We start from the raw sequence: 25,371 nt of genomic DNA, 5'->3' as shown, positions 1-25,371 counted from the left end.
ATATAAACTGGTTAATGAGGCTGTAAGTTTACTGTTGTCAGGGGAGCCATGAGTTGACAGTGCAGCTTTCCCGGTGGAGCTTGGCCTTTGATCTTTCAGGCAGGTCAAACACAAGTTTGTTATTGTGCTTCCTCTCGGTGAATCTTCTGCTGTAGCATTCTGAAAGATGGATTGCACTGTGCCCAAGCCATACAGGTCTCTTCTCGGGTTTGTGGTTTCCTTGCCTTGAGACTGTTTGTCACTGCTGTCATTACGTGCTGCATCCAGGTTATCAATTACACGAGAATGAGATGCAGATAGCGCTGGAGGTCTCAGGGATCCATCAGCAGATGTGAGCTTAACAGAGTTAGTGTTTCTTTGATTCCTGTAATCAAGAAGAGTGTGAAACCAAGGAGGGGCTTTCACTGCCTCTGCAGTCAAATTGCCCTCTGGGTCAGAGGTGTCATTCATCATTAATTCTATTGCAGATTGCGCAGAAGATGATGAGATCTTTTCATAATTAGAGATCAATAGTTTTTCTGATTCAGTGTCAATCCTCATAGCCGACGGCTCTCTCTTTAATATGAGAGAGCTATTCCCATTTCTGGAGACAAAATGCTTTGAGCTTGGTAGGGAAATTAAAGCTGACGCCTTTGTTATTAGACTTTTCTTATAAGGTTTTGTCAGTCTGGTGTCAAGCAAGACCGCCTCTGGAAACTTGGCAGTCAATGCCATTGCGGTATGTTGATGTGTCTTCTTTGTAGGCATTGCTTCTGTGCCATGACCAGTTGTGTTTTCATTTTTCAGAAGCAGATCTTTTGTGACAGTTGTGCCTTTTGTTTGCTCTGTGAAGTAACCTTGGAAATCTTCTTTTTCTGCCCTGACTACGAAGACAAAAGCAAAACATGTCACTCAAATGTCCTCCCTAGAGGCTCTGTTTCTTAAACCTAGCATGAAAAATAGCACAAAAATGAATAAATAAATAAAATAAATGTGTTACTGTTTAGTACTATTGAAGTCTTAAAATCACATTAGTACAAACACCTGGTATTCAAAATAAGACCGAGTGACTGAGTGAGGTTAAAACATTTTAAATCAGCATCACTGTTTTAGTTATTGGAGAGGTTGTCTTGCCCTCATATAACTTGTCCTTGCTGGTGATTTTAAGAAGTTTAAAATAGTGTTAGAAAAAGAGCCTTGCTGCTATAGTACATGTATGCATAAGATAGAAAATGTCTGAGGTTGATGTTTACACTGATAATTGCAGCATTGATATCAGCCAGTTTACAAACTGAATTAATCTTTGCACATTAATATTGTGAGTTATTACTCTACGGCAAACTGAGGAAACAGCAAAAAAAAAAAAAAACCTATACCATAACATCATATATTTAAATACAGGGTAACACATACAGGTCACACATAGAATGGGTGTGAAAGATAAATCAATTAATATTGATTATATTAAAACATTATCATAAAGCTAAACAAAGTAGTCTTATGAATGTAATACGCCTTAACTTATGAATGTATTCCTCTGATTTAGGTAATTACTTTAAAATTAAAATGTAAGAGCCAGAATATCATTTATGTATCTATCCATCTACCAGGCATGACACACAATTAAATATATATGTGAGGAAAATTCTTTTAATTTATTCAAAGAGCTGCTATTTTATTTTATTATTTTCGGCATCTTTACTCTACTCTGCAGACTACTCTTTGTTGTTTTTATTTTGGTATTTTCTTCTGATGAACAAATAAATAATCATTTCTGTATTTTTTAATGTTGCTTTAATATTTTTTACATTTTAAGCAGTATATTGTATTTTAAGTATTACAACTTTACAGCTCATATATGTGTACTGTATGCAGTTTATATATAGCTGCAAGCTGCAAAAAACAAACATATTCTATCTAACATAGAAATAATTTATTAAATTGGCCAATTAATTGATTAATCTGCAGTATACAGGGCTCACCATTAAGTTAAGTTACTTTACTGAGAAAATAAACACAACTGTGAGTACATACCTGGAAGCAGAAAGAGTCCTAGTATAAAACAGTGAAGCATTTTCATTTCTGTTCTGTCTTGTTTGCGATTTATCAGTCCCGCTGATTAAATGCTCTTATTACTGTTTAATCCACCTGAGCAGAAGGTATCAGCTGTTTGCAGTTACTAGCAGATGGTGCCATCCCATGCAGGGAGCTTTTGTCCTCTGAAGTTCATTTATACGTGGATTCGATTTCACAGTAATCCTCCCTCTTTACAGTCACAACTACATGGCCATGGGTTAGAAGATGAACGAATTCAATAAGGAATTTTAAACAATATGTATCAGAAACTCTGACTATAGGGCAACAATACAATTAGTTGTACTGAAAATGCTACATGTTAATGTAAAAAAACAACAACCCAGAAACTGTATCTAAAGGTTTCAAGAAGTATAAACATGTTAATATTTCACTTTTCTAATCAATTTCCCAATAGAAATACCATCACCATGTTAATGTTGCCTTGTCTGGTCAATATCAATCCTTGAAAATACAACAATACAATACAGCTTATTCAACTGTACAAGAAGCAGATATTTGATGTTATAAAACAATGGCATTCAAATCATATAAGTTACAGATAAACAAGGTATAACTGGGTGCACTTATGTGGTGATTCATACATGAAATACCTCCATGAAAAATAAGCACAGAATATTGTAGCTGTTCAGTGTTTAAATACACTGTTCTAATACACTGAACAGTGTATTTAAACACTGTTCAGTGTTTAAATACAAGGAGAACGGAGGAGACTCAAATCCAAATGAAATACAGAAAATATTTAATGAATCTCTAGTCAGACTTGGTTTTCTGTAATAGCAAATCAATATAATCTTAAATGAAATTTAATAAATAGGAAGACTAATAAACAACCAGGACTGGCACGTCTTCATTTTCATTTACTTTCACTTTTACCCAAAGGTAAGCAAGTATCAACGCCTAACACAGAATACAGGAGAAAACAAGACTGGGGTCAAGGAAGGATATTATAAAATGTGTGGTCAGGGGTTCATGAGATGAGCTTTACACACGAGTGCAGAATCTCAAGGCCGTGTAGTTCTCGAAGTTTGCTCATGTGTCTGGAAAAGAAGAAAAAGTTTTGGGGGATTTTTTGCAAAAGAAAGTAACAGTAATATATTCAGCTGGTTGGCATTCAATTATAACTACACTCGTGTGAGCTCAGGAACTGAAGACTAACACATCCTCAACACAGTCACACGCAAGTGCTTCAGCCTGGAGGAATATTTTAGTCTTTCTAGGAATAAAGAGACACGTTGTCGCTGCCGACTCCTATTATAAAGTGTACTATTCCAGTTGTACTTGCATAATCGCAGAGGTTCTATAGTGGATGATGGCCCACAGCGACACATCACTGCTTAGCTAAGAACGTGATCACTTTTTATTTATATCCTCGTGGATTTATGAGTAGATGGATGTTCATACTCAAATTTCACTCTTCAGTGAGAGTCAGAGAAACAATATTTAACCTAACATGTTCCAGATCCTTAGAAGGGCTTTCTTCTCATTTATTTTACAGACTGTTAAAAAAACATTAATTTCTCCCAAATATTTATAAAATCCTCAAATAATGCTACTCCAAAAAAGAGCTCGTTAAACTCATTAAATAATTGATAGCTAAATTTTATGATTTCTTTGCAAAAGTAGTGCTTTAAGCTGCTGGTTTAAAGGTCATTCAAAGATGAAAAAAAAATCCAAAGTAGAAAATATTTTTCAGTGTTATCACAGGCTTCCAAAAAGTTATAAAGTTAAGTCATTTTAGTTATTTTTAAACTGAACTGTTAAATAGCCATGTTATATTTTTACCGAAATTTTCAGTGAAAACACTACGTAGGCTACTTTTTTGCTTACGTTTAACTTTTGCTGTGCCGCTGGATATAATGCTGTGACACTACTATTACACTATAATGTTGCTGTTGCTGGGTTCTTGTTTCAGTAGATTTGCACTTCAAATTAGGCTGTGCCTCATCATTACAGCAGGAAAAGAAGGATTTATTTACTTACACTGAAATAAATGCTACTGCCTGCAAGCTGCAAGCATCAGTAACGGAGCCATTATTTTTTTCTGTATCATCAAAAATATACTTTTCATGAATTTCTTGAAATATTGTGATATAATATTTAGGCTATATCTCTTACCTCTACTATCAATGCTCAGTGTTGGGAAGGTTACCCTTAAAACATATTCACTACAGATTACAGAATACATGCCCCAAAATGTATTTTGTAACGAATTCTGTAACGTTACTCAATGTTACTCTGAAAACGTTGGATTACTTAATATATTATCATGTTTTTTACAACTACATGAATGTACTATTGCTGTGTGATTTATTACTATTACTGAAGGCTACTCACCATACCAATACCAACTAGATTTTTAAATCTTAATATAAATGAGTAACAGTAGGGTGGACATTAGGTAAGGCTGCACTTTTTGCAGCGATCTCATATAGAAAACTATTCCGCGGGTATATAAAACAGGTCCGCAGCTCTGAACCATAGTAAAGGGACCTCTGGCTAATGCATCGGGTTCAGTGTCGGGCTCGTAGCCGAAAACTGGCTTCACTTTGTTGTCTGGGTCAACTTTGCTAGCGAGAGACAGAGAGAGGCGTTGAAGGGCTGCTCCAATGGAACTTATTGTTTTGCAGGAAAACACGAACACAGCGTACAGTCGAGTCTTAATCCGGTCTTTAAGTCTGACGTCATTAGCCGTGCCTGGGCCCAAACTCCGCTGTCACACGATCAGTGCGGCAACACTGAGAGTTAAAAACTGTCTAAATCCTTTCATCTGTAATAAAATGATCAGGGTTACTGCTCTACCAGGTGTAACAATTACGTTTAACATCCAGGCATCCATGAAAACCAATTTAACGGGGTTAAAAGTTAGGTCATTTATAAACTATATTGACTAAACTATTACTAATAAACTTTGATATACGTGACTATCAATGAGAGTGAATATGGCTGGTTGACATAAGACCTGCTAGTAAATATATTAAAATGCCACCTAGGAAGCGTGTAATGTCCGGGAGCAACATGGCATCAGCTTCAAAGCAATACGTGGTGAGCGACTTGGTTCTATTGTTTACGTGGCTTTATCGATTAGGGTGAGAGGGTACCTGGGTTCACATCGACACAACTTCCCAAGAGCTATTGCTGCATTTTGCTGCACAGCTGTCCTCTTAGCATCTCCTGCAGCGTGCTGCAGCAGCAACAGCACAATATCAGTGCCCAGCAGGTCACTGGCAACTCCCTCCAAATCAAGGCAGTGGGCCAAGCACAGGGCTGCATTTCCTGAGACCATCTCGTCACAGCTGGAGCTCAGCAAACGACGTATTATAGACAATTCTGTGTGAAATAGTAAATGAAAGGCAATTAGGATGTATATTAAATATATTTAAATACACCTAAAGAATTTTTTTAAAAATCAGTGGATGTAGTATTTACTGTCCTCATATGTGAATCAACACACACATGCACACACTTTATTTGAATATTAGGTCAGCACTCAAATTTTATTCATGGACTAATGAAGGAGCTTGTTAAAACCAACACGTCAATCATTCCTCACTTTTATCAGAGTTCACCAGCTTCTCCCGTGCCAAGTGACTGGCAGCAGTGCACACTGTCAAAGTCTTAATGGCATACTTAGTGGCAGTCTGCCCGGCTCCCTGGGTAGGCAAGCACAAAAATAACAATGACATTAAAACCAGCAGAAAGAATGTGGATAAACATTAAATTTATGGTGACAGTCAGAGGTCACGTGAAATATGAAGAAAAACTGTCTTTTAGTGGAATTACGGCAAATATGTATATATAGAGAAAATTTGGGTCTCTGGCTTTGTTGCATTTTGTGTTGCTTTGATGATACATGATACAAAACATGAATGCACAAGACAAATAACCAAGCTCACAAATAAGCAACGAATTCAGGCCAAGTAGTTGCATGCGCTACTATGAAATGAATATGTGTTATACAATGACATCTTTCAACAAGAAGAAGCAGATAACTATGGTGACATTTGAGCAGTAGATTAGTGTTCACAGTTACCACCTTCAGGAGCCTGCACATGGTTTTGACCATTTCCCTTTGGATAACATGCTGAACGGCTTGTGAGGACTGGGGTAGGACAGTGCTTAGCACACCTGTGGCTCTCTGGAGAACAATGAAGAATTCTGGCATTAGAAAATGAAATAATACAAGACTGAAAAAAGTAGAGGCTTGAAAAACAAAGCAGAGAATTTGGATAGCAGATTATCAAAAAACTGCTATGGGGCAAGGAAAACTAGCAGAAAAAAAACATTTGAAGAAAAAGGGTGTTTTCAGAAAATAATAAAAATAAGGCTATTACAAACTGGAAACTCATTGCAGGTTAAAATGTCTAAATTGCACTGTATTATCCAGGATTTTGAAAGCACAGTTTAATATTTTGAAGATACAAACTACACAATATGTGGGTGTGCAGTAGACAAAATAGAACAAAAGTGATGAAAAAAATTGTTCCTTCTTTTCTCTTTGTTTGCCGACACAAAGAAGGTTATTCTTAACAACAAATTAGGACCAGACTGGGTTTCAGGCTGCAGTCAGCTTGGTCTAAAGCCACTACTATATCTATATTATTGCTAATATATGTTGTAATATATCTATATCACTAAAGCACTTCTGGATGGATGCAAACTGCATTTCGTTGCCCTGTACCTGTGCATGTGCAATGACGATAAAGTTGAATTCTAATTCTATTCTATTCTACTGGCAATAATGTGAATAATGCATCTTTAAAAACTTTGAAGGGTGTTTTGAAGAAATTATTACTTAATATTTTACCATAAAGACAACTTTCTAATGCTTTAAAGCAAATGTTAACTGTCGTTTCCAACGTATAATTGGAACATACATGCTCATTACAGATCCTCTCAGCAAAGCTAATATATATAATATATAATGTACAAAATAGCAACACAATAATAGTAATAATAAAGGTGGTGCATGACAACATAACACCCGCATGGATGGCTGGACCCAAGGTCTCCCAGCAGAATATTGTCCAAAGTATCACAGTGCTTGCTTTTTTCCCATAGTGCATCCTGGTGCTGGGTGTTCCCAAGTGCACCCAGCCATCTACCACGTGATGTAAAAGAAAAAACATGATGCATCAGACCAGGTCACCTTCTTCCACTGCTCCGAGGTCCCGTTCTGATGCTCACAAGCCCAATGTCAGAGCTTTGGCGATGGACATGAGTCAGCATGGGCCCCCTTACTGGTCTGCTGCAACAAAATGTGATGCGCTGTGTATTCTGACACCTTTCTATCAGAACCAGCATTAACTTGTTCAGTAACAGTAGCTTGTCTGTTGAGCTGAACCCCATGGGCTAGCCTTTGCGCCCCACATGCATTATTGAGCCTTAGCCATGCTTGACTCTGTCACCTGTTCACCAGTGATCCTTAGTTAGACCTTTTGATCGATATTTTTAGAGATGCTGTGATACAGTCGTCAAGCCACAACTTGGCTTTTGTCAAACTCACTCAAATCCTTACGCTTACCCATTTTTCCAGCTTCTAAAACATCAACCTTGACAATAATAGCTGATATATCCCACTCAATATCCCACTCACTAAAAGGAGCCATGATGAAGAAATAATGAGTGCTGTACACTTCACACGTCCATGGTCATAATGTTATGCCTGATCAATCTATATTCTTTGTTAAGGTTAAAGTCTTCAGAGTGCTGGAGCATAAGCTTTACTCACAGTTATGATTCCCTCGTCGTTATGCCTCAGGAGATCCACACAGGAGTCGCAGAGTGAAACAGAAAGCTCCTTCAAACAGCCACAGATGGAAAAGTGGATAATCCAATTTTCACATTCAATTCACCTTTAAATAGGTGTCACAACAAATAATTGCTCTTTCTGCTTCCTTTCCCATTGGCTTTTATTCTTTTCTTTTTTTTGATATAGTCTAATCTATCAATCTTATTTTATTACTATTAATGAATTTTGTAGTAAGAATGTTGTTCCTCAAGTTGTCAGGAAAAAAGTCAGAGAACCTGAGAACTTACCTGGATAACAGGGGAGGTGACGGTTGAAAGGTTCATAATCAAGCCAAGTAAAGGGTAGAGGATCTCTCTGTATTCAGATGCAATGCATGTCCTCTGTGTGGAGAGAGAATAAAACCCTCCACTAAATAATAAGCAGACATCTTTTCTGTCTCATTGTGACAACACTATAGAAGACATTTAATTTCTTTGGCATATGACGTCAACACAATGAATAGCAATTTGCACTTTTCTAAAGAAAGAGACAAATGTGTAACCATTACTAACAACAGCAACCAGAAAGGCCTTCCAACAATCAGGATCATGAGCAAGCTTGTGACGAATGACGTCATCTCTAGCCAGACAGCCGAGACCTGATATCAGTGACGGAAGTATATGTTGATTGGACGTGTTGAAATTTTTCTGAAAAATACAGGAAACACTTGAGTACTTTTTCCACATGCACACAAATTGCATATAAAGTGAACCAGTAATTGCATATATTACCAGTATTGTTGTAACTGGCAGAATGACTGAGTCTGTCAAAACATCTCTCAACTGAATACAAAACCTGCAAGAGAAAAAAAAAAAAAAATATATATATATATATATATATATATAAAACACCCAGCACGCCCCTGCGGGCGGTTTATCCTTCAAGCTCGGGTCCTCTACCAGAGGCCTGGGAGCTTGAGGGTCCTGCGCAGTATCTTAGCTGTTCCCAGGACTGCACTCTTCTGGACAGAGATCTCCGATGTTGTTCCTGGGATCTGCTGGAGCCACTCGCCTAGCTTGGGAGTCACCGCACCTAGTGCTCCGATTACCACGGGGACCACCGTTACCTTCACCCTCCACATCCTCTCGAGCTCTTCTCTGAGCCCTTGGTATTTCTCCAGCTTCTCGTGTTCCTTCTTCCTGATATTGCTGTCATTCGGAACCGCTACATCGATCACTACGGCCATCTTCTTCTGTTTGTCTACCACCACTATGTCCGGTTGGTTAGCCACCACCATTTTGTCCGTCTGTATCTGGAAGTCCCACAGGATCTTAGCTCGGTCATTCTCCACCACCCTTGGGGGCATCTCCCATTTTGACCTCGGGACTTCCAGGTTATACTCGGCACAGATGTTCCTGTACACTATGCCGGCCACTTGGTTATGGCGTTCCATGTATGCCTTGCCTGCTAGCATCTTGCACCCTGCTGTTATGTGCTGGATTGTCTCTGGGGCATCTTTACACAGCCTGCACCTGGGGTCTTGCCTGGTGTGATAGACCCCAGCCTCTATGGATCTTGTGCTCAGAGCTTGTTCTTGTGCTGCCATGATTAGTGCCTCTGTGCTGTCTTTCAGTCCAGCTTTGTCCAGCCACTGGTAGGATTTCTGGATATCAGCCACCTCCTCTATCTGCCGGTGGTACATACCGTGCAGGGGCCTGTCCTTCCATGATGGTTCCTCGTCTCCCTCCTCTTTCTTGGGTTTCTGCTGCCTGAGGTATTCACTGAGCACTCGGTCAGTTGGGGCCATCTTCCTAATGTATTCTTGGATGTTCGTTGTCTCATCCTGGACTGTGGTGCTGACACTCACCAGTCCCCGGCCCCCTTCCTTCCGCTTAGCGTACAGCCTCAGGGTGCTGGATTTGGGGTGAAACCCTCCATGCATGGTAAGGAGCTTTCTTGTCTTTATGTCAGTGGCTTCTATCTCCTCCTTTGGCCAGCCTATTACCCCAGCAGGGTACCTGATCACGGGCAGGGCGTACGTGTTGATGGCCCGGATCTTGTTCTTACCATTCAGCTGACTCCTCAGGACTTGCCTGACCCTCTGCAGGTACTTGGTGGTTGCAGCTTTTCTAGCGGCCTCTTCATGGTTCCCATTCGCCTGTGGGATCCCCAAGTACTTGTAACTGTCCTCTATGTCTGCAATGTTGCCTTCTGGTAGTTCAATCCCCTCAGTTCTGACTACCTTCCCTCTCTTTGTTACCATCCGACTACACTTCTCCAGTCCGAACGACATTCCAATGTCATTGCTGTATAGCCTGGTAGTGTGGATCAGTGAATCGATGTCTCGTTCACTCTTGGCATACAGCTTGATGTCATCCATGTACAGGAGGTGGCTGACAACTGCTCCGTTCCGTAGTCGGTATCCGTAGCCAGTCTTGTTAATGATCTCACTGAGGGGGTTCAGGCCTATGCAGAACAGCAGTGGGGACAGAGCATCTCCTTGGTAGATCCCGCACTTGATGGTGACTTGTGCTATGGGCTTGGAGTTGGCCTCTAGTGTTGTACGCCACATCCCCATTGAGTTCCTGATGAAGGCTCTTAGGGTCCCATTGATCTTGTACAATTCTAGGCATTCCAGTATCCAGCTGTGGGGCATTGAGTCATAGGCCTTCTTGTAATCAATCCAGGCAGTGCACAGGTTGGTCAGTCTGGTCTTGCAGTCTCGGCTGATTGTTCTGTCTACCAGTAGCTGGTGTTTTGCGCCTCTGGTATTCTTGCCAATTCCTTTCTGTGTCCCGCTCATGTATTGACCCATGTGCCTGTTCATCTTAGCCGATATGATGCCTGACAGGAGCTTCCATGTAGTACTGAGGCAGGTTATTGGTCGGTAGTTGGAGGGGACCGGTCCCTTCTTGGGGTCCTTGGGGATCAGGACCGTCCGGCCTTCAGTTAGCCATTCCGGGTGTCTCTCGTTAACTAGCAGCTGGTTCATTTGTGCTGCCAAACGCTCGTGGAGTGCAGTCAGCTTCTTCAGCCAGTAGGCGTGAACCATGTCGGGCCCTGGTGCTGTCCAACTCTTCATACTGGAGACCCTTTCTTGGATATCTGCCACTGTGATGGTTACTGGACCCTGTTCAGGGAGGTCGCTGTGGTCAGCCCTCAGATCCTCTAGCCACTGAGCATTGCCGTTATGGGTTGCATCCTTCTCCCATATGCTCTTCCAGTATTGCTCCGTCTCCAGCCTTGGTGGTGCTGTTCTCTTATTATTATTGTTCCCTTGCCACTGAGAGTACACCTTTGCTGGTTCTGTGGAGAACAGCTGGTTTATTCTCCTGCCTTCTATCTCTCTGGTGTACCTCCTCAAGCGGCTGGCCAAGGCTGTGAGTCTTTGCTTGGCAGTTTCCAAGGCCTCAGGTATGGACAGCTTGCTGTATTTCTTAGGCACCTTATTTGTCGCACCTTTCTGCAACTCCGTTAGTTGGCTAACCTCCCTCCGTGCTACTTTGATCTTGCCCTCTAGCCTCCTTCTCCATGGAGGGTACTGCCCCTTGTCGCTGTTCAACTTGTAGCCAAGCATCTCACTGATCACTGTTGCCGTATTGTAGATCAGCTTGTTAGTGTCGGTAATCGTGGTTGTAGGTATTGCCCGTAGTGCTGCATTAACATCATCTAGCAGACCTTCTGAGGGAACTTCACGTAATCTTGGTAACCGGCTACGTGGGATCCAGGTTTCAAGCTTGGCCATTATCCTATTTTTCAGGTCAGTTCCTCTCGCACTCAACGATCCTTCTCCTATCGCACTTGGGGCTATGTACCCAATCTCGGGTGGGGGTGATGATATCTTCCCCCTGACCTGGCGTCCTGACTCCTCCTTGCCGTAGCATTTGTGTTGTACCTCGTCAATCTCTAGCTGTGAGAGCAGTCCCTTCTTTCGAATGTTGGAACACTGAGCTATATATATATATATATATATATATATATATATATATATATATATATATATATATATATATATATATATATATATATATATATATATATATATATAAACATGTCTGCTACAAATGCAAAACAGGATTTGTCTGAGTATAAATATGGAAAATGACAGAAGGTCTTCTACTGTCACACTGAAGTAGCAAATTGACAATATCCTGTGTGCTGTTTTTACAATGGGAATAAAGTCAAAGGTGAGGGAATGATGTCAGGTTAAGTTATACACAGCCATGCATGACAGAAGAAAGCAAATCAAGAACTTCGAGAAACGAAAACTGTGTATAACCTCAAAGGAGGGGACCGCTTTCCTAGCTGAACAGTTGAGTCCAGTGACTTATCTTCGAACCCTAGAGCCTCAACAATTGTAAATACTCCCCAAATGCACAAAATGTCCAAGTCATACAAGAGATACAGGACAATTCAATTTAGTGGTCAAACAGAACTGACTGTCATGTCTCTGAAGACTGTCACTCATCCACATCAAAGGCAGTAAAAGTCGGATGGATTTGCTGTGAGCTTTGTATCTGCACTGCACAGTCATTTTCCGTTTAATTCAATACTAAAGGTTAAGAATGCTGTATGATATCTATACTGCTTATATGTATACTACACTAAAATAGCGTCTTTAAGTTGAAGTCGATCAGAAGCAGAGCAGCCTTGGCTTTAATGAGTGTAGTAATTAAGGCTTGGATAACACATTATTATTTCTCTCTAGACTTCTGCTGATACAGGTAGATCTGTGCTAGGCAAACAGGAGTGTCCTGTAGGCCTTGTTTCTGTTTTATTAGTTTGTAAAGACTGCGTGAAGTGATCATGACTTGAGTATTTTGTTGGGTTAGTAATGAATCATACCGGCTTTCTGTTGCAAAGTTCTGCAGAATATTGACCGCTGTGTTCTCCTGCTGCTTCTTTGGCTTTGAGACACACACCATGAGGTTCCTCACTAACCTTTACATTCAGATAAGAGCAAAGGCAGATAAACAAAGAGAGAGGGAGAAGATATTACTAAAGGAAATTAATATTTTGTTCCCACATAATGATGGCATTTAGCCTGGGACCAACAACTGGGATAATAATGCCAGAAATACTTTGACAATAAAAATCACTCTTTTTACATTTTCTGAAAATCTGCTCAGCCGCAGGTATACGGGTAGCAAAACAAATTGTTTGGGCTGCTCAGAGTTAACAGAGCAATGACAGAACAAAAGTTCTTGAAATATCATTAAAATGATGTCGCACCTGGAGTGACAATAACAAACATATTACCCGAGGCTAGACTAAAGTCCCTCCACTGCAGGGAGGAGGTAAAAGAGCATTACTGTTTCTGTCTATATAATATATAATTCCCTGTCCCTGCAAAGCGATTGACTATGGTGGACAATAACTGAATCTTCACTCCAACTGAGTCATCGCTAGTGGAATCTCCCGACAACATAAAGTAATATCTTACATGTTCAAATCAAGGCTCTCAATGGCCAAATGTCTGCCACGTGGTATCTCTGAGTACACCGACAGCAGTGCCAGACATTCTTTCGCCACTTCATCATGCTCCGATGAAGCCAAATGAACAATGGACTGTGTGGCGACCGGACATGTCATCAACAGCTTCTGGTTTTCATCTGAAAGCAGTGGAAAAACAAAGAAGAATAAAGAGACAGATACACTAGACACAGTGGTCCCATTGTCAGTTCCCAGTAAACAACAACCTAGTTTTAATGAATTTAGCATTGTATTATTAATCCTATGTTGATAATGAAGGTATTTATATTACAAATACACAGTGTGTAAAAATGATCAAGGCTTGCACAAAATGCTAGACATTCCATGTGTCACCCATCTTAAGCACAAAAAACATGTTCAACAAAATACTGACAAGATGTGCATAAAGACCACAATACTAATTTAGAGGTCAACAGTATTGTTTTCTTATTTTCCTTCTAAATCGGTGACAGTAAAATGATACATGGACAGACACTGAAGTGTACCTCAGTTGTCAACATACCATTTCCACAACAAACTCTCCTCCATATTTTAAAAACAGACACACACAGCTCACGACTCTCTGGATCATTTGTTTTCTCCAACAGGCAACTGCAGAGAAATTATACAAGCAATGTGAGTATGTCAGTAAACATAAAACCCAGTTGCCAAAGACAACATAGCTGATAATTTTATATGAAACAACCCTACTGCAGAACAGTGTTTATTTTTTTAAAAAGGCACTCACAAAAAAAATATTCATTCATTTTTTAGATTCAGCTATATATGTAAAAGTGAAGAGCTTGAAAGACACCTTGAAATAAAAATACTATATTTAGCATAAAATGTAACTTTGAAGAACTCTAGACCTTTTTTCCTGCTTATCTTTAACTCTCAGAAATGACCAAGAGCACCCAAACTCAGAGTGCCCCTTCAATTTGTGATTAGGACAGGCCACAATGGCACTGGCTTTTCCTGCTTCGTGGCTCACATAGGTGTTAGGTGATTTATCTGGCTCACACCAGCAGCCTTACTGAGTATTTCCGTCAAGCTCAGACTGCAGTTTCTTTGCACCCTCTGCTTCCTGGACACTGTGTCCCAGCTTGAAAAAGGATATTGCTAACAATGGACTACATTGAAAGCATGTGACAAGTTAATAATAACCTTACTGATCTGAAACGAGGGAGTCATAATTTGTATCTTGTACAAAAACACAACCTCTTTCTGGGACAGAACGGGGGCCATTGCTTATTTCAGCACTCATCTCAATCTCTAGTGTGATCATCTTTTCTTCTCTGGGCTTTCATAGAAACAGCTGAGGAGGGAGAGGGGGCGGTGAATGATCTCTCGAGTTTATGCCATCATTGTCTCTGTATGCCCCTGCCTCTAAGTCCATCTGTCAAAGCTCCACCGAGGGCTGACTGCTACCTCTCCCTCTGGTCTCCTTACCTTCTCACCGTGACATTGCTGGCGATGATACTAAAGCCATTGTTCAGCCTGAAAAGGGTCTGCCCTGTACCTGTTTGAAGAGAACAATATATGGTGTAAGAAGACGGAAAGCAGTGGAACATCATCAGGCAGCTTAGAGATTTTGCAGACGCACCTTTTTCACTGGCTGATTTACAGTCAAGGGCAGGAATGAAAAATACATAAAACATGTTAAGAGACTAAGGCAAAGTAAGAAACAGTTTATTATCTAATACCAAAGAAGACGAAGTAAAGCAGAGCAGTGAAGGAGTACTTTTAGGGGGAAAAGCTTGTAATGTCAGCCCTGCTGAGATCCTTTCAGTCGTAAGTTATGTAAGTTTTGCCCTTTTCTGTTGAATGGCACTGTAAGACAGGCATTATATCATTTGACATGACACTTTTATTCTTCTAATGAAGAAAAAAGTGAAATTTGATAAGAGATGTTTGCCATTTGGCAGACAATACCCAGGGCAACATAACATCCTATGTTACAAACAGTCATACAAGTTAACAAAAAAAGAAAGAAGAAGAAGTAGAGAGAGTTACCATTTCATTTTGATGTGCTTTACCTTCTTATGGTTTGCTGAGTGGTGAACTTTAAACATTATTAGTTTCATCAGCCTTGCCCCTGCAGTCAAAATACCTGAAAATTTACAATGCAGGTAGCAGAACACTCGATGCAGTTCATTACCACGTCATTGCCACATGTTTAAAGTATAAGTAGACAAAAAACAAACTTCAGATGGAGCCACTGACCTTGGCGAGTTATACTGTTACAGTGCTGCTATTGAATAAAAAAAACTGCCATTTTTGCCTTGTGGCAATAACTAAAAAGAGTTACATTAGTAGCATGGACTTTCAAAGTTATTTGGCAGGTCAAAAACATTCACAAAAATATCACCAGCTCAAATAGGAAGGGTGAATCACCCAGTGAAGTTCAATTACTCCCTGTCCACAGTGGCCCCTTTTCAGACTGCAGAGGACTTGGTAAACATATCGGTTATTTTTCAGCCTGAGTGTATCATTGTCAAACAGGAACATGGGGTGAAATAGTGGTTGGCCGCCCAATTCCCTACTTCACCCAAGAAGAAATCAGGCCCATAAGAGTGTGTTCCTGCCTATCTAAAACCTTGAGAAACAAGCTCTGTGCTACCACCAAGCAAAAGGAATTAGATATGTTTCTTTTCAACAGCTCACTTCTTGCACTGAAATGTATATAAACATGCCATTTTGAGGCCCATGTCCATGGAGAGTGCCCGGGGCCAGGCTGTCACAAATCTAGTGTGTCAATGGAGAAGTTCCAACATTCAGTAGTGACCGACAGGACAGAGTGAAATAATGCTGCTGAGCTTAGTAAATGGACAAGTTCTATCGTGGATGCTTTGTTAAATATTGCACTAAAGCTGCTCCACCAGGCACAGTAAAACAAAAAGGAAAAAAAAAACTTCTGTCTGTACTAGACGCTAAAGAAAGTTTCAGAGTGGCAATTCCAGGATTTTTATATAAGGAAATCCTGAAAAGAACCAGTGAAGAAGAAATGAAAGATTTTCACAGAAGTGGCACTGCACAAAAGCCTGAAAATTATTTATTGAATAACAGTTTCACATGTAAAGGTGGATATATCATTTCACTGTTGAGGGACAATAAACAGGAACATTTTTCAGTTTCTAACAAAAGTACTGTTGCTTTATATGTAGAGTTATAAGAAAAATAACATTTTCACAAGACTCTGCAGACTGGGCAGTCCTGTGAAAAAACAATAATTCAATAGCTTGCATGTTGCTTTCGTTGATTGAGATGAGGTTTTCTCGTGGTAACCCTTCCAGACAGTAAAATTTTTCTAATTTTACTGTCATGAAATTTAACATTTAACATGCTAGTAATGCTCTCGGATGTAGCTATCAAGCTTCTTGCAAGTTACAGGACTGCACAGAGGTCCTGAAAACTTTCTTTTTCGTGACTATATATAGAGGATTTCAGCACTGCTATGATTAATTCTCTTCTATTTTAACTGAGCCAGCATCCTGACAAAATAAATAAACACAAATAACACAAACACAGCAGCAACTGAGGTAGATGTAGTTTTTCAAAGAAAGCAAACCTCTGATCTCTATACCATCAACATCTAAAAGTACAGAACGTTACGAGGCATGTCGAAAAAAATACTTAAGTTTTAAACATACTGTAACGGTGTTTTTAATGAAGCAATTCATTGTTTATTTATAGATTCAAGAACAAAACTGCATCACTCTACAAGCAGGATGAAAAAGGAATATACAGTACTTAAAATTAATGAATTATTTTTTTAATTAACCAATATCTTGATTAGACATGTCTCTGGTAGAAAACACAAAAAATAGCTGGAAATTCAATCATTTAAGAAAATATTTGATTTAAAATAAAAGTGAAAATGCATTTGGACACATGCCCTTGGCCAATATGGAATCTGGATTGATATTAATGCACTGATCATTATTAAATAAACTAAGGAACAATGTCTGGCACGTCTTTCATTTTACATTAACGTCTGCGAAGCTGATACTTAATGGACATCAGCCACCATTTACACACTTGCTCCACTGTCACTGGTACCAAAGACTAATGGTGCAGGACTTCATGGATGGTAAGCATTTAACCTACCATGAAGCAATCCTGCAAAACTTAAAAAAGCATTTTTGTAATTAGCACAAGCTTTTAGAGCATATTATTGTAATCTCTTTTTCTGCTTCAAGTCTTCTTATCCAATCTAGCCTGAAATCCGTTTTTTGTTGTTGTTTGTTTGTTTGTTTGTTTGTTTGTTTGTTTGTTTGTTTGTTTGTTTGTTTGTTTGTTTGTTTGTTTGTTTGTTTGTTTGTTTGTTTGTTTGTTTGTCATAAAACCAACAAATAGGTGCACCGGAGACGCAGTCTACCAAGAAAAAACTGAAAACAGTGATTAAAGGAGAAACACAATTGTTTGAACACTCACAGTCAGTAAGTGCTTGTGACAGAATCTCCAATCCTCCGCAGTAGTAGAGGGCAATCTGACCGGGTTTTGACAGCTTCTCCAACAGCTCCACCACTGTTGTGGCCTTCCTCTTCCCCTTGTCAAACTCTTCCCTTGCCTTTATCTCCTGAGTCTCTTTCTCCTTTCCCAAATCAACCTGGGTCAGGTATTCTGCAAAGGAGAACAAAAGAGAATGGAGAAGCAAGAAGAGAAAGTAAGTTATTCCATAGCAGTAAGTGCAGCTGCCCCTATCTGAGAAGAGTCTCCTGTGGTGCATCTGTCAACCTGGCATGACTACCACACCCACCACCTGCTATTAATATTCACTCAAATAGAAAGAGGTCACTTGCCAATGTATAAGAAATGTATTGGTACATCACATATGACCTAATAGCCCAAATAAGAAAATAGCAAAATCAGTGTAAAACACTGAACTTGATGCATCATATGCATTAAAGTAACAAAGTGCAGGAAGGTTAGGTTCTATCTGGGAATAAAACAAAATAGAGCACAGTGCTAGTTCAGATAAACCAGGTCAGGCCACATAATCCCAGATCACATCAGCTTAGGTCTCAGCTGGTATCATTATATGAATCTGATCATCAAATCTGGTACAGGTCCCACTACTTAAGTTGCTTTAGTTAGCCTAAAGTCAATTTGCCTCAGGAAGTCACACTGCAACCCACCTCCACTCAAGCTCCTCCTTTTCAAACTATTTCTGATCTAACCAGTGTCTAATCTTTGGTCACTGACAGGATAAGACATGAGGATGTCTCACTGCTGCTCTACATACAACTCTACTCTTTTGGCCTGGTAAGCATTTTGCCATCTTACCATCAGACTGAGAACAAAGAGTCCTGTATGCTAAAAAATACTGCTTAACCCTTTAATTACCTGATTAATATTTCATGTGGATGGATATTTCATCACTTAAATGTATTTTTTTTTTTTTTTTAATCAAGGATGGCACAGCGGGGCCGTTTTAAGTACTGTCACCTCACAGCAGGAAGGTCCTGAATTCAAATCCACAATCCAGCTGATGCCTTTCTGTGTAGAGTTAGCATGTTCTCTCCCTCTGTGTGAATTCTCTCCAGGTAATCTGGCTTCCTCCCACAGACCAAAGGCATGCATGTTACAGTAGGTTAACTGGTGATTCTAAATTGGCCATAGGTGTGAATGTGAGTGTGAATGGTTGTCTGTCTCTATGTGTTAGCCCTGTGATAGACCGAGATAGACTCCCAGCTGCCACAGGGTGCTACCCTGGCAAGTGGAAGAAAATGAACGGATGCATTCTTCCTCTAACTGTCATGTTTTTGAGGAGTATGATGGCTTTATATTGTTAGGAAAACATATGACTCTTTTCACAGAATAATTAAGCAAAGTATAAAAAAAAACAAAATATTGTGGATGTTTTTCAAAGAAAAACGTAAATGTGTGCTGTACCCATCTTAAAACAGTTCTGGATGATACATGACCAAAGATGGTGATTTTCATTAATGGACCTTTTCCTAGCGTAGTCCATGGGAAATAGTTCTTTACCTTTCACTATTTTTTCCTTCCCAGGTTGAATTTCTTCTATCTTTTCAAAACAGCCTCTTGCCTAAAAAAGGAAAAATGTTCTGCATCACTTTCTATATAATGTGTTTCAATCATGTACTAAAGACTCCAGAAGATTCTAGACTCAGCAGAGCTGGTATACAGTTTGCAAAAAGCTACAGTGCACTTTAATGTGATTCATACAATAAATCTTGCTTTACTGGTTATCTGTGTTAGATGTAATCCTATTTTGGAATAAATAAATTGAAATAATTTGAAATTAGATTTACAGATGATTACTGTGAGTCCACATTATCTTAATCAGAAACATATTTATAATTTCTTGAGAATTCTTATTATCTTTCTACTTCAGGCGTACAACTGTAATGAGAGGTATTCTTACTCACCTCGTTATATTTCTTCAATCCCAGATATGCTTTACCCATGTGTAGATAAGCCTTTATGCACCTCTCATTACACTGGCAGAAATGAAATAATCATGGGATTACTTAATAAACCTCTTCATCTACATAATGGTCGTTTAATGACTCCAGCACACTTGCACAGTAAGAAATAAATATTCAACCTGACTTTCAGACACACTGCACTGGAGAAAATTACATGAACAGTTTACAGAGCACATCTCCCACCCAAAAATTGTGTCTTTGACATTCTGGGGAAGCATAAAGAAAACATTATTCTGAGGATATTACCAAATTAAACCAGTTTTTCAAACATCCCAGTTTCTTTAGAGAATATTTCTAAACTGCTGGTGAGCTCACTAGACTTCAGTATAACACATGCGGCAGACCTTACCTTTAGGGCCCATTCACAGTCACTGACGGCCTCATTGTACTTTCCCAGTTTAATATAGGCCTACACAGATGTAAACATTAGACAGGACATTTTGAAAGGGAACATAATGATTTTACAATTTCACTGCAGATGGTAACAAAGATTCTAAATTTAAAATCTCTAAAGTTCTGTTTCACAGATGCCTAATGCACTCTGTGTCCGCATAAACACACAAAAGCATCTCTGCTCTGTTTCCCCTTGAGAAAAAAGGGAAGTCTGTGTTTTCATTGTAAAGCATAGATTGAAGATATTTACTTGAGCTCTGTTTGTGTACAGCGGCTGCATATCTTTGATTTCAGCCAAACCATCGCTGTAATACTTTACAGCAGTTTCATAGTCTTCTTGAGCATAAGCTTCATTCCCTTTGTCCTTGAACGCTGCAGGGATGGATACAAGCAGTTACATTTAAAAAGGAAACACTGTCAGCTCAGCAGAGCAATGACTATAGAGAAATGCTCATCTACAACAGGTGAACCCTCTGAAGTCTGATTCATCACAGGTGATAACCCTAATCCTGTATTTTGGAGAAATGCAAACTGCAAAGACACACAAACAATAAAAATACATATATTTTGATTGCTTGGAGTTCGAATTAGACCTCTGAGGGTTTGGTAGCTAAGTTTCACAAACCGATAGCCTTTTTCACATTTGCAGCTTTCCGAACTTTCCTTTCTTCTGCATCCATCTCCATAATCTTCATGAAATTCTCTGATCAAAACAGAAATTAAAAAAATAATCTTAAGCATGAGTACTACAAAGGAGGAAATAGTCAAAAAATGCCATTTTTAATGAGCACAGTATGAAGAGAGTTTGCACACCATTTAAATAAACAAAATCAAACCAACGCTGTCTGAGAAGCTCTGTTATTTTTAAACTGCAGTCGTTTTAGAAAGTCATTATTAGTAACTACACAGATCCAGACAGTGTGCAGAGTGTGTGTTTATAATGCAAAGAGGGTTCACACAAAGCTAGATATTCTCTATAAATAAGAGCCAGAGAAATTTAAAATCTGTTTTGCTTTCTCAGCCCCGAGCACAAGATTATTTTTCTTACTCATCATGAATTCAGTGTATGGTGTGTTAATTTCAATATTAGAAGATTCACACAAAGAGGTGTGAGTTTTTTTACACATTTGAAGCTTAACTGTTAATGAGTTTTACCCCCGGGCGACTTGAAAAGAAGTGCCGGCTGAAAAGCTGTTTTAAATGGAATATCACATTCAGGGTGCTGGGTTCAGTGGGATGTCATCACAGCGCTTCTCAGTATATAAAAATACTGTACACTAGCCTAGAGATTACTCCTATTTGCATATGTTTAAGCAGTAAAACTGATGATGTAATGCAAGTCCTTGGTGAGTTAAACAGTTAACAAGGCTCCTTGACTAAAGGGCCTCTAGACAAATCAACTCAAAGAACATCACTGATTTCGAGTCATTCATATCCTCTAATGCATGGTAGTTCATGGGAGGAATAAATCATTTATGTTCTTTATTAATTTATCTTTGAAAAATGGATACTAGTTCTTGCTTCTTTGGTTGAAATATTTCATTATTGGGCACAGTATCAGTGTGCTTTCAATCACTGCAACTGACAACCACAGAGACATTTATTTTCATTGTGGCTCACCTGGAGTTTCAGTCTGAGGAGTCTGTAAAAGAAGAAAAAAACAATTTAAAAAACAATAACAGTAGCAAAGAGGTCAAAACCTACTCACTGCTTAATGTACACCGTGTTCTTTTTCTTAAAGAACAAGAGAGAACAAGGTGGATAACACAACAAGAAGCTGTTTGTAGTGTCTGTAGTGTTCCTGCCTGAGGGTCAGAGAGTGGATGAGAGACAGAGAAAGATACAAGGAGTTGTAGACTAAGACACATGCTGTTGACTGCATGCATGTCTTTACTATGGAAGGAGGGAGTGGCGGTGGGTTTGTGTTGACTGTCATCTTGTTGATTTTGGTTCTGCAGGGCTCTGCCAAGGAAGTGATGTAGCAATCAGCTTTTTCCATTGCTTTTTGTTGGGCTTCAGCATCAGAAGACCTTAGGTCCTCCACAAGCTGACCTGAAAAGAATTCAAAGAAATAGAGAGATCTTTTCCAAGAGGCTTTACTTTGGCATTTGAAATAGGGCTAAAAGTAAAGAAATAGCTCAACAATCTACACCTTCAAACCAACAAAGTTCCCAGTAGCACAGAAGTATACACTACATTTGCGTTTTGAGCTCAATATTTATTGAACACAATAGTTTTTTAGCGTTTACAGCTAATTAACTTAGCAAAATGGGTACAAGAGAATAACTTTGTGTTAGCTAATATCGTTAGTAAACTATACTTCTACCATTACTCACTTATTTCATCAACATTCTTCAGAAAACTTTCGATGTCTTCAAGTTTCTCCATTGCGTGTTTGTCCGTTTTAGACAGCTTTTGCTGGATTCTAAGACACGTGGCTCCGTTTTATCTCAGCTAGACGCTGAATGTACTTCTCCCTCAGGTTTCAGCGTTGAGTTACCATAGCAACGTGATGCCTTCAGGCCCGCCCGTAAACTACACAAATAAGCTATGTCATAAGAATGCCAAGAAGAAGCCGGAACAAACAGCGAAAGTAAATAACTGGGGCTTTTTAACTACACTACTTTTAGCTAACTACTCTGGGTTATAAATGAGGGACAAATTTTAAAGAAAAAAAAAAGGGTAATTCTTAACTAAATCAAAACTGAATCAAAATAGCACTGAGACGTGTTTGATTCATTGTGAATGTAAGTTAGTTCCGTCATGGTTATGAATGCGGTATTTAACATATTTTTTATCACTAAAATAAGTGCATTGTGTTACATAATTATGTTTATGTTTCTTTAATCGCCGATTAGAGGAAGTATCTGAAGGCAGCACTCACTACCATAGAAATTAGTAGTCTTTTTAATTAATTATTATTATTATTTCAATGAAAAGAAAAATAAAATATTTATTCTTATTATACCAGCAGCTGTTGTAGTACTACTAGTGATGAGTTCGTGCCATTACTCCTTTAAGGAGTAAATATTGTGCTGTAAATTGCCCCTCATACATTACATATAACGACAGAGGGCTGTGAATTCTGCAGAGACCTTGTATATTATCGCAATAGGAAACCCCGTCGTCCATTTTTCTCTACAGTGGAGCTAAACTGCCTCCTTGTGGTTGAAAACACATCTATCCAAATATGTTGTCCGTCTAGCTGTCCATTTATAGTGCTGTGGGTCTTTTATTATTCCTTTGTATGTACTGCATTCTTTTCATCTTTAATTAACTACAGAATATTCAAAATAGTCGTAATGAAGAGACTAAATCCGTTCTTAAGTTTCATCCTTCAACCAGTGAAAATAGTCAGGAATAACAAAATGTTTAAAAAAAAAAAAAAAACAGTGCCCCCTTCTTGAATTTTTTTTACATATATATGTCACACTTACATGTGTCAAAGACATTTTAATATTAGACAAAGTTTAACCCAAATAATACGAAAGAACAGTTTTTAAATGAGGATTTTAAACAAGTCACAGTGAGAGCCAGAGCAGAACAGCATCTAAAACTGCATTCCTGAATTTCCTCACTTGAGTTGAGAGTTCCAAATTCAATAATAAGAAATAAATTGAATAAATTAGCATGTATGGGATAGTTCCGATAAGAAAACCACTGCTGACCAGAAAGAGTCAAAGGCTCATCTCACATTTGACAAAAAAACATCTTGATGAGGTTTGGACATGTTTTCCCCCATAAGAAATGAAATTATCATTTTAAAAAAACTGCATTTTTTTTATTTCCTAGGGTTATCTTTGTTTAATATTAACATTTGTTTGGTGATCTGAAACAAGCACGAGAGACAAAAATGCAAAACAATAAGAAATCAGGAAGGGCTTTGTACCAAGCTGCTTGTGCAAAATAGGAATTCTCACTGTCTATTACAAGAAGACTCCACATGAAGTATGGTACTACAGGAAAGCTCGCTGCCTCCCTCCTCACAGGCTGTCTGTGTTCACAGCTTGACATTTAATACAGATCCAAATCATCACACACAGTGAGGCTCATTGTCCACATCTGCACAAAGAAAACGAAGATAGAGTTGCAATTATATCACTTACGGTCTCAAATTGAATTAGATTTTTTTGGTATAATGTTCTGTGTAATATCCTACACAAGTCTTAAACTAGGAAGCTGAAAATATTTCCAGAAAAGAGGCTTCAAAGGTTAAGAGCACAGCGAGACACAGAAACCAATCACATAAAATTAATTTGATCAAACAAAAGCAATTTTAAGAAATTATAGTTGTTTTCAGACTAAAGTTGTCGTGTCTAATCTGGTGTCCAGCTACTGCTTATGAATTTCCGTGTCAGAATATTTACTATAGTTTGTGAACTTCCATGGTAGAGTGTATGCACTGGAGCAGGACAGAATGCATATTGTGTGAGTTACAGACAGGGGCTTGTGTATGGCCGGATCTAGCTCCTGCAGTTCCGTGCCTCAGTGGACAACAGATACTGACAGCACAGAGCAGTCATTCATTAAATACGCTCCACTTTATCTTTCTTTGTGCACTAACTCTCCACAAGATTCCACGTCTTCTTCTTCTTGATCTGTAAAGATCAGTGTGAATGTTTCTACTTTTTAAAACATTTAACACCAGTAAATTTATTGTAATTCATGCCATTTTTCTCACAAAACTGAACACTGTGTGCTTTCTGCTACTTCTATTACATGCATATATATTGTTAGTGCTTCAAAATGAAGCTTTAATCCATCTATTTGATCTTGTTTGTTTATAAATATTCAGGCACATCTTCCACTTATCCTGTAGTTTTGAATTGATGCAGAATAACAGAGGCCATCCTGTATCCCAAATTTGATCTGAGGTTAGGGAACATTTTTGAAGCACTTAGACCAATGCTTACAGCGAATATGCAAATTGCATGGCAAGAATTCAATTGCACTACAGAAAGACACTGAATCATCATTTTCACTCCAAAGAGGGGTTGCTATAGCAGTATTGCATTCATGGATTGATCTAAAACCAGACCACAGGTGGGCCACAAGCTAGTGTACTCTGAGTGCAAGAAAAATAGAGAACATTGGGTCAGGAAGGGCATCCAGCTTAAAATCTTGGCCAGATCAAACGTGTGACTCATAAAGAATGAGATTTCCATACTAGGCTTGTGGGGGCTCAGGTTAACAACAACCACTTCTAGTGCTGTTGGCCAACAGTTAAAGTGCAAATGTGATGGATAA

General features: G+C 38.9%; 1 protein-coding gene across 1 annotated transcript; it reads right to left on the bottom strand.

Annotated features, from left to right (window-relative positions):
* Positions 1-1,414: 1,414 nt before the first annotated feature.
* ttc12 (tetratricopeptide repeat domain 12) lies at positions 1,415-22,608 on the bottom strand. Its single transcript, XM_080888198.1, has 21 exons — positions 22,461-22,608; positions 22,019-22,176; positions 21,745-21,766; positions 20,750-20,827; positions 20,375-20,496; positions 20,081-20,140; positions 19,672-19,743; positions 19,268-19,328; positions 17,711-17,899; positions 14,726-14,795; positions 13,800-13,888; positions 13,248-13,416; positions 12,650-12,745; positions 8,596-8,659; positions 8,377-8,511; positions 8,113-8,205; positions 7,805-7,873; positions 6,110-6,211; positions 5,627-5,726; positions 5,175-5,403; positions 1,415-3,113 (listed from the first exon to the last, which is right to left on the bottom strand). Exons 1-21 carry the CDS (start codon positions 22,510-22,512, stop codon positions 3,044-3,046), a joined length of 2,100 nt encoding a protein of 699 aa, XP_080744324.1. The 5' UTR covers positions 22,513-22,608; the 3' UTR covers positions 1,415-3,043.
* Between the last annotated feature and the right edge of the window lie 2,763 nt (positions 22,609-25,371).

Source organism: Rhamphochromis sp. 'chilingali' (genome assembly GCF_963969265.1).
Source record: "Rhamphochromis sp. 'chilingali' genome assembly, chromosome: 8".
Classification (NCBI taxonomy): domain Eukaryota; kingdom Metazoa; phylum Chordata; class Actinopteri; order Cichliformes; family Cichlidae; genus Rhamphochromis; species Rhamphochromis sp. 'chilingali'.
Note: the sequence above shows the minus strand (reverse complement) of the source record. Positions and strands in the feature narration are given on the sequence as shown.

Bases quoted from the DNA above. Each gene is read 5' to 3' on its own strand.
- ttc12 (XM_080888198.1), bottom strand. From the start codon at position 22,512: ATGGAGAAACTTGAAGACATCGAAAGTTTTCTGAAGAATGTTGATGAA. The intron at 17,900-19,267 runs GTAAAGAACTAT...TCTCCTTTGCAG, and splicing joins GAAGGAAAAAATAGTGAAAG to AATACCTGACCCAGGTTGAT. The intron at 3,114-5,174 runs GTACCCTCTCAC...CTTCTTTTCCAG, and splicing joins TTGTGTCGATGTGAACCCAG to ACACATGAGCAAACTTCGAG.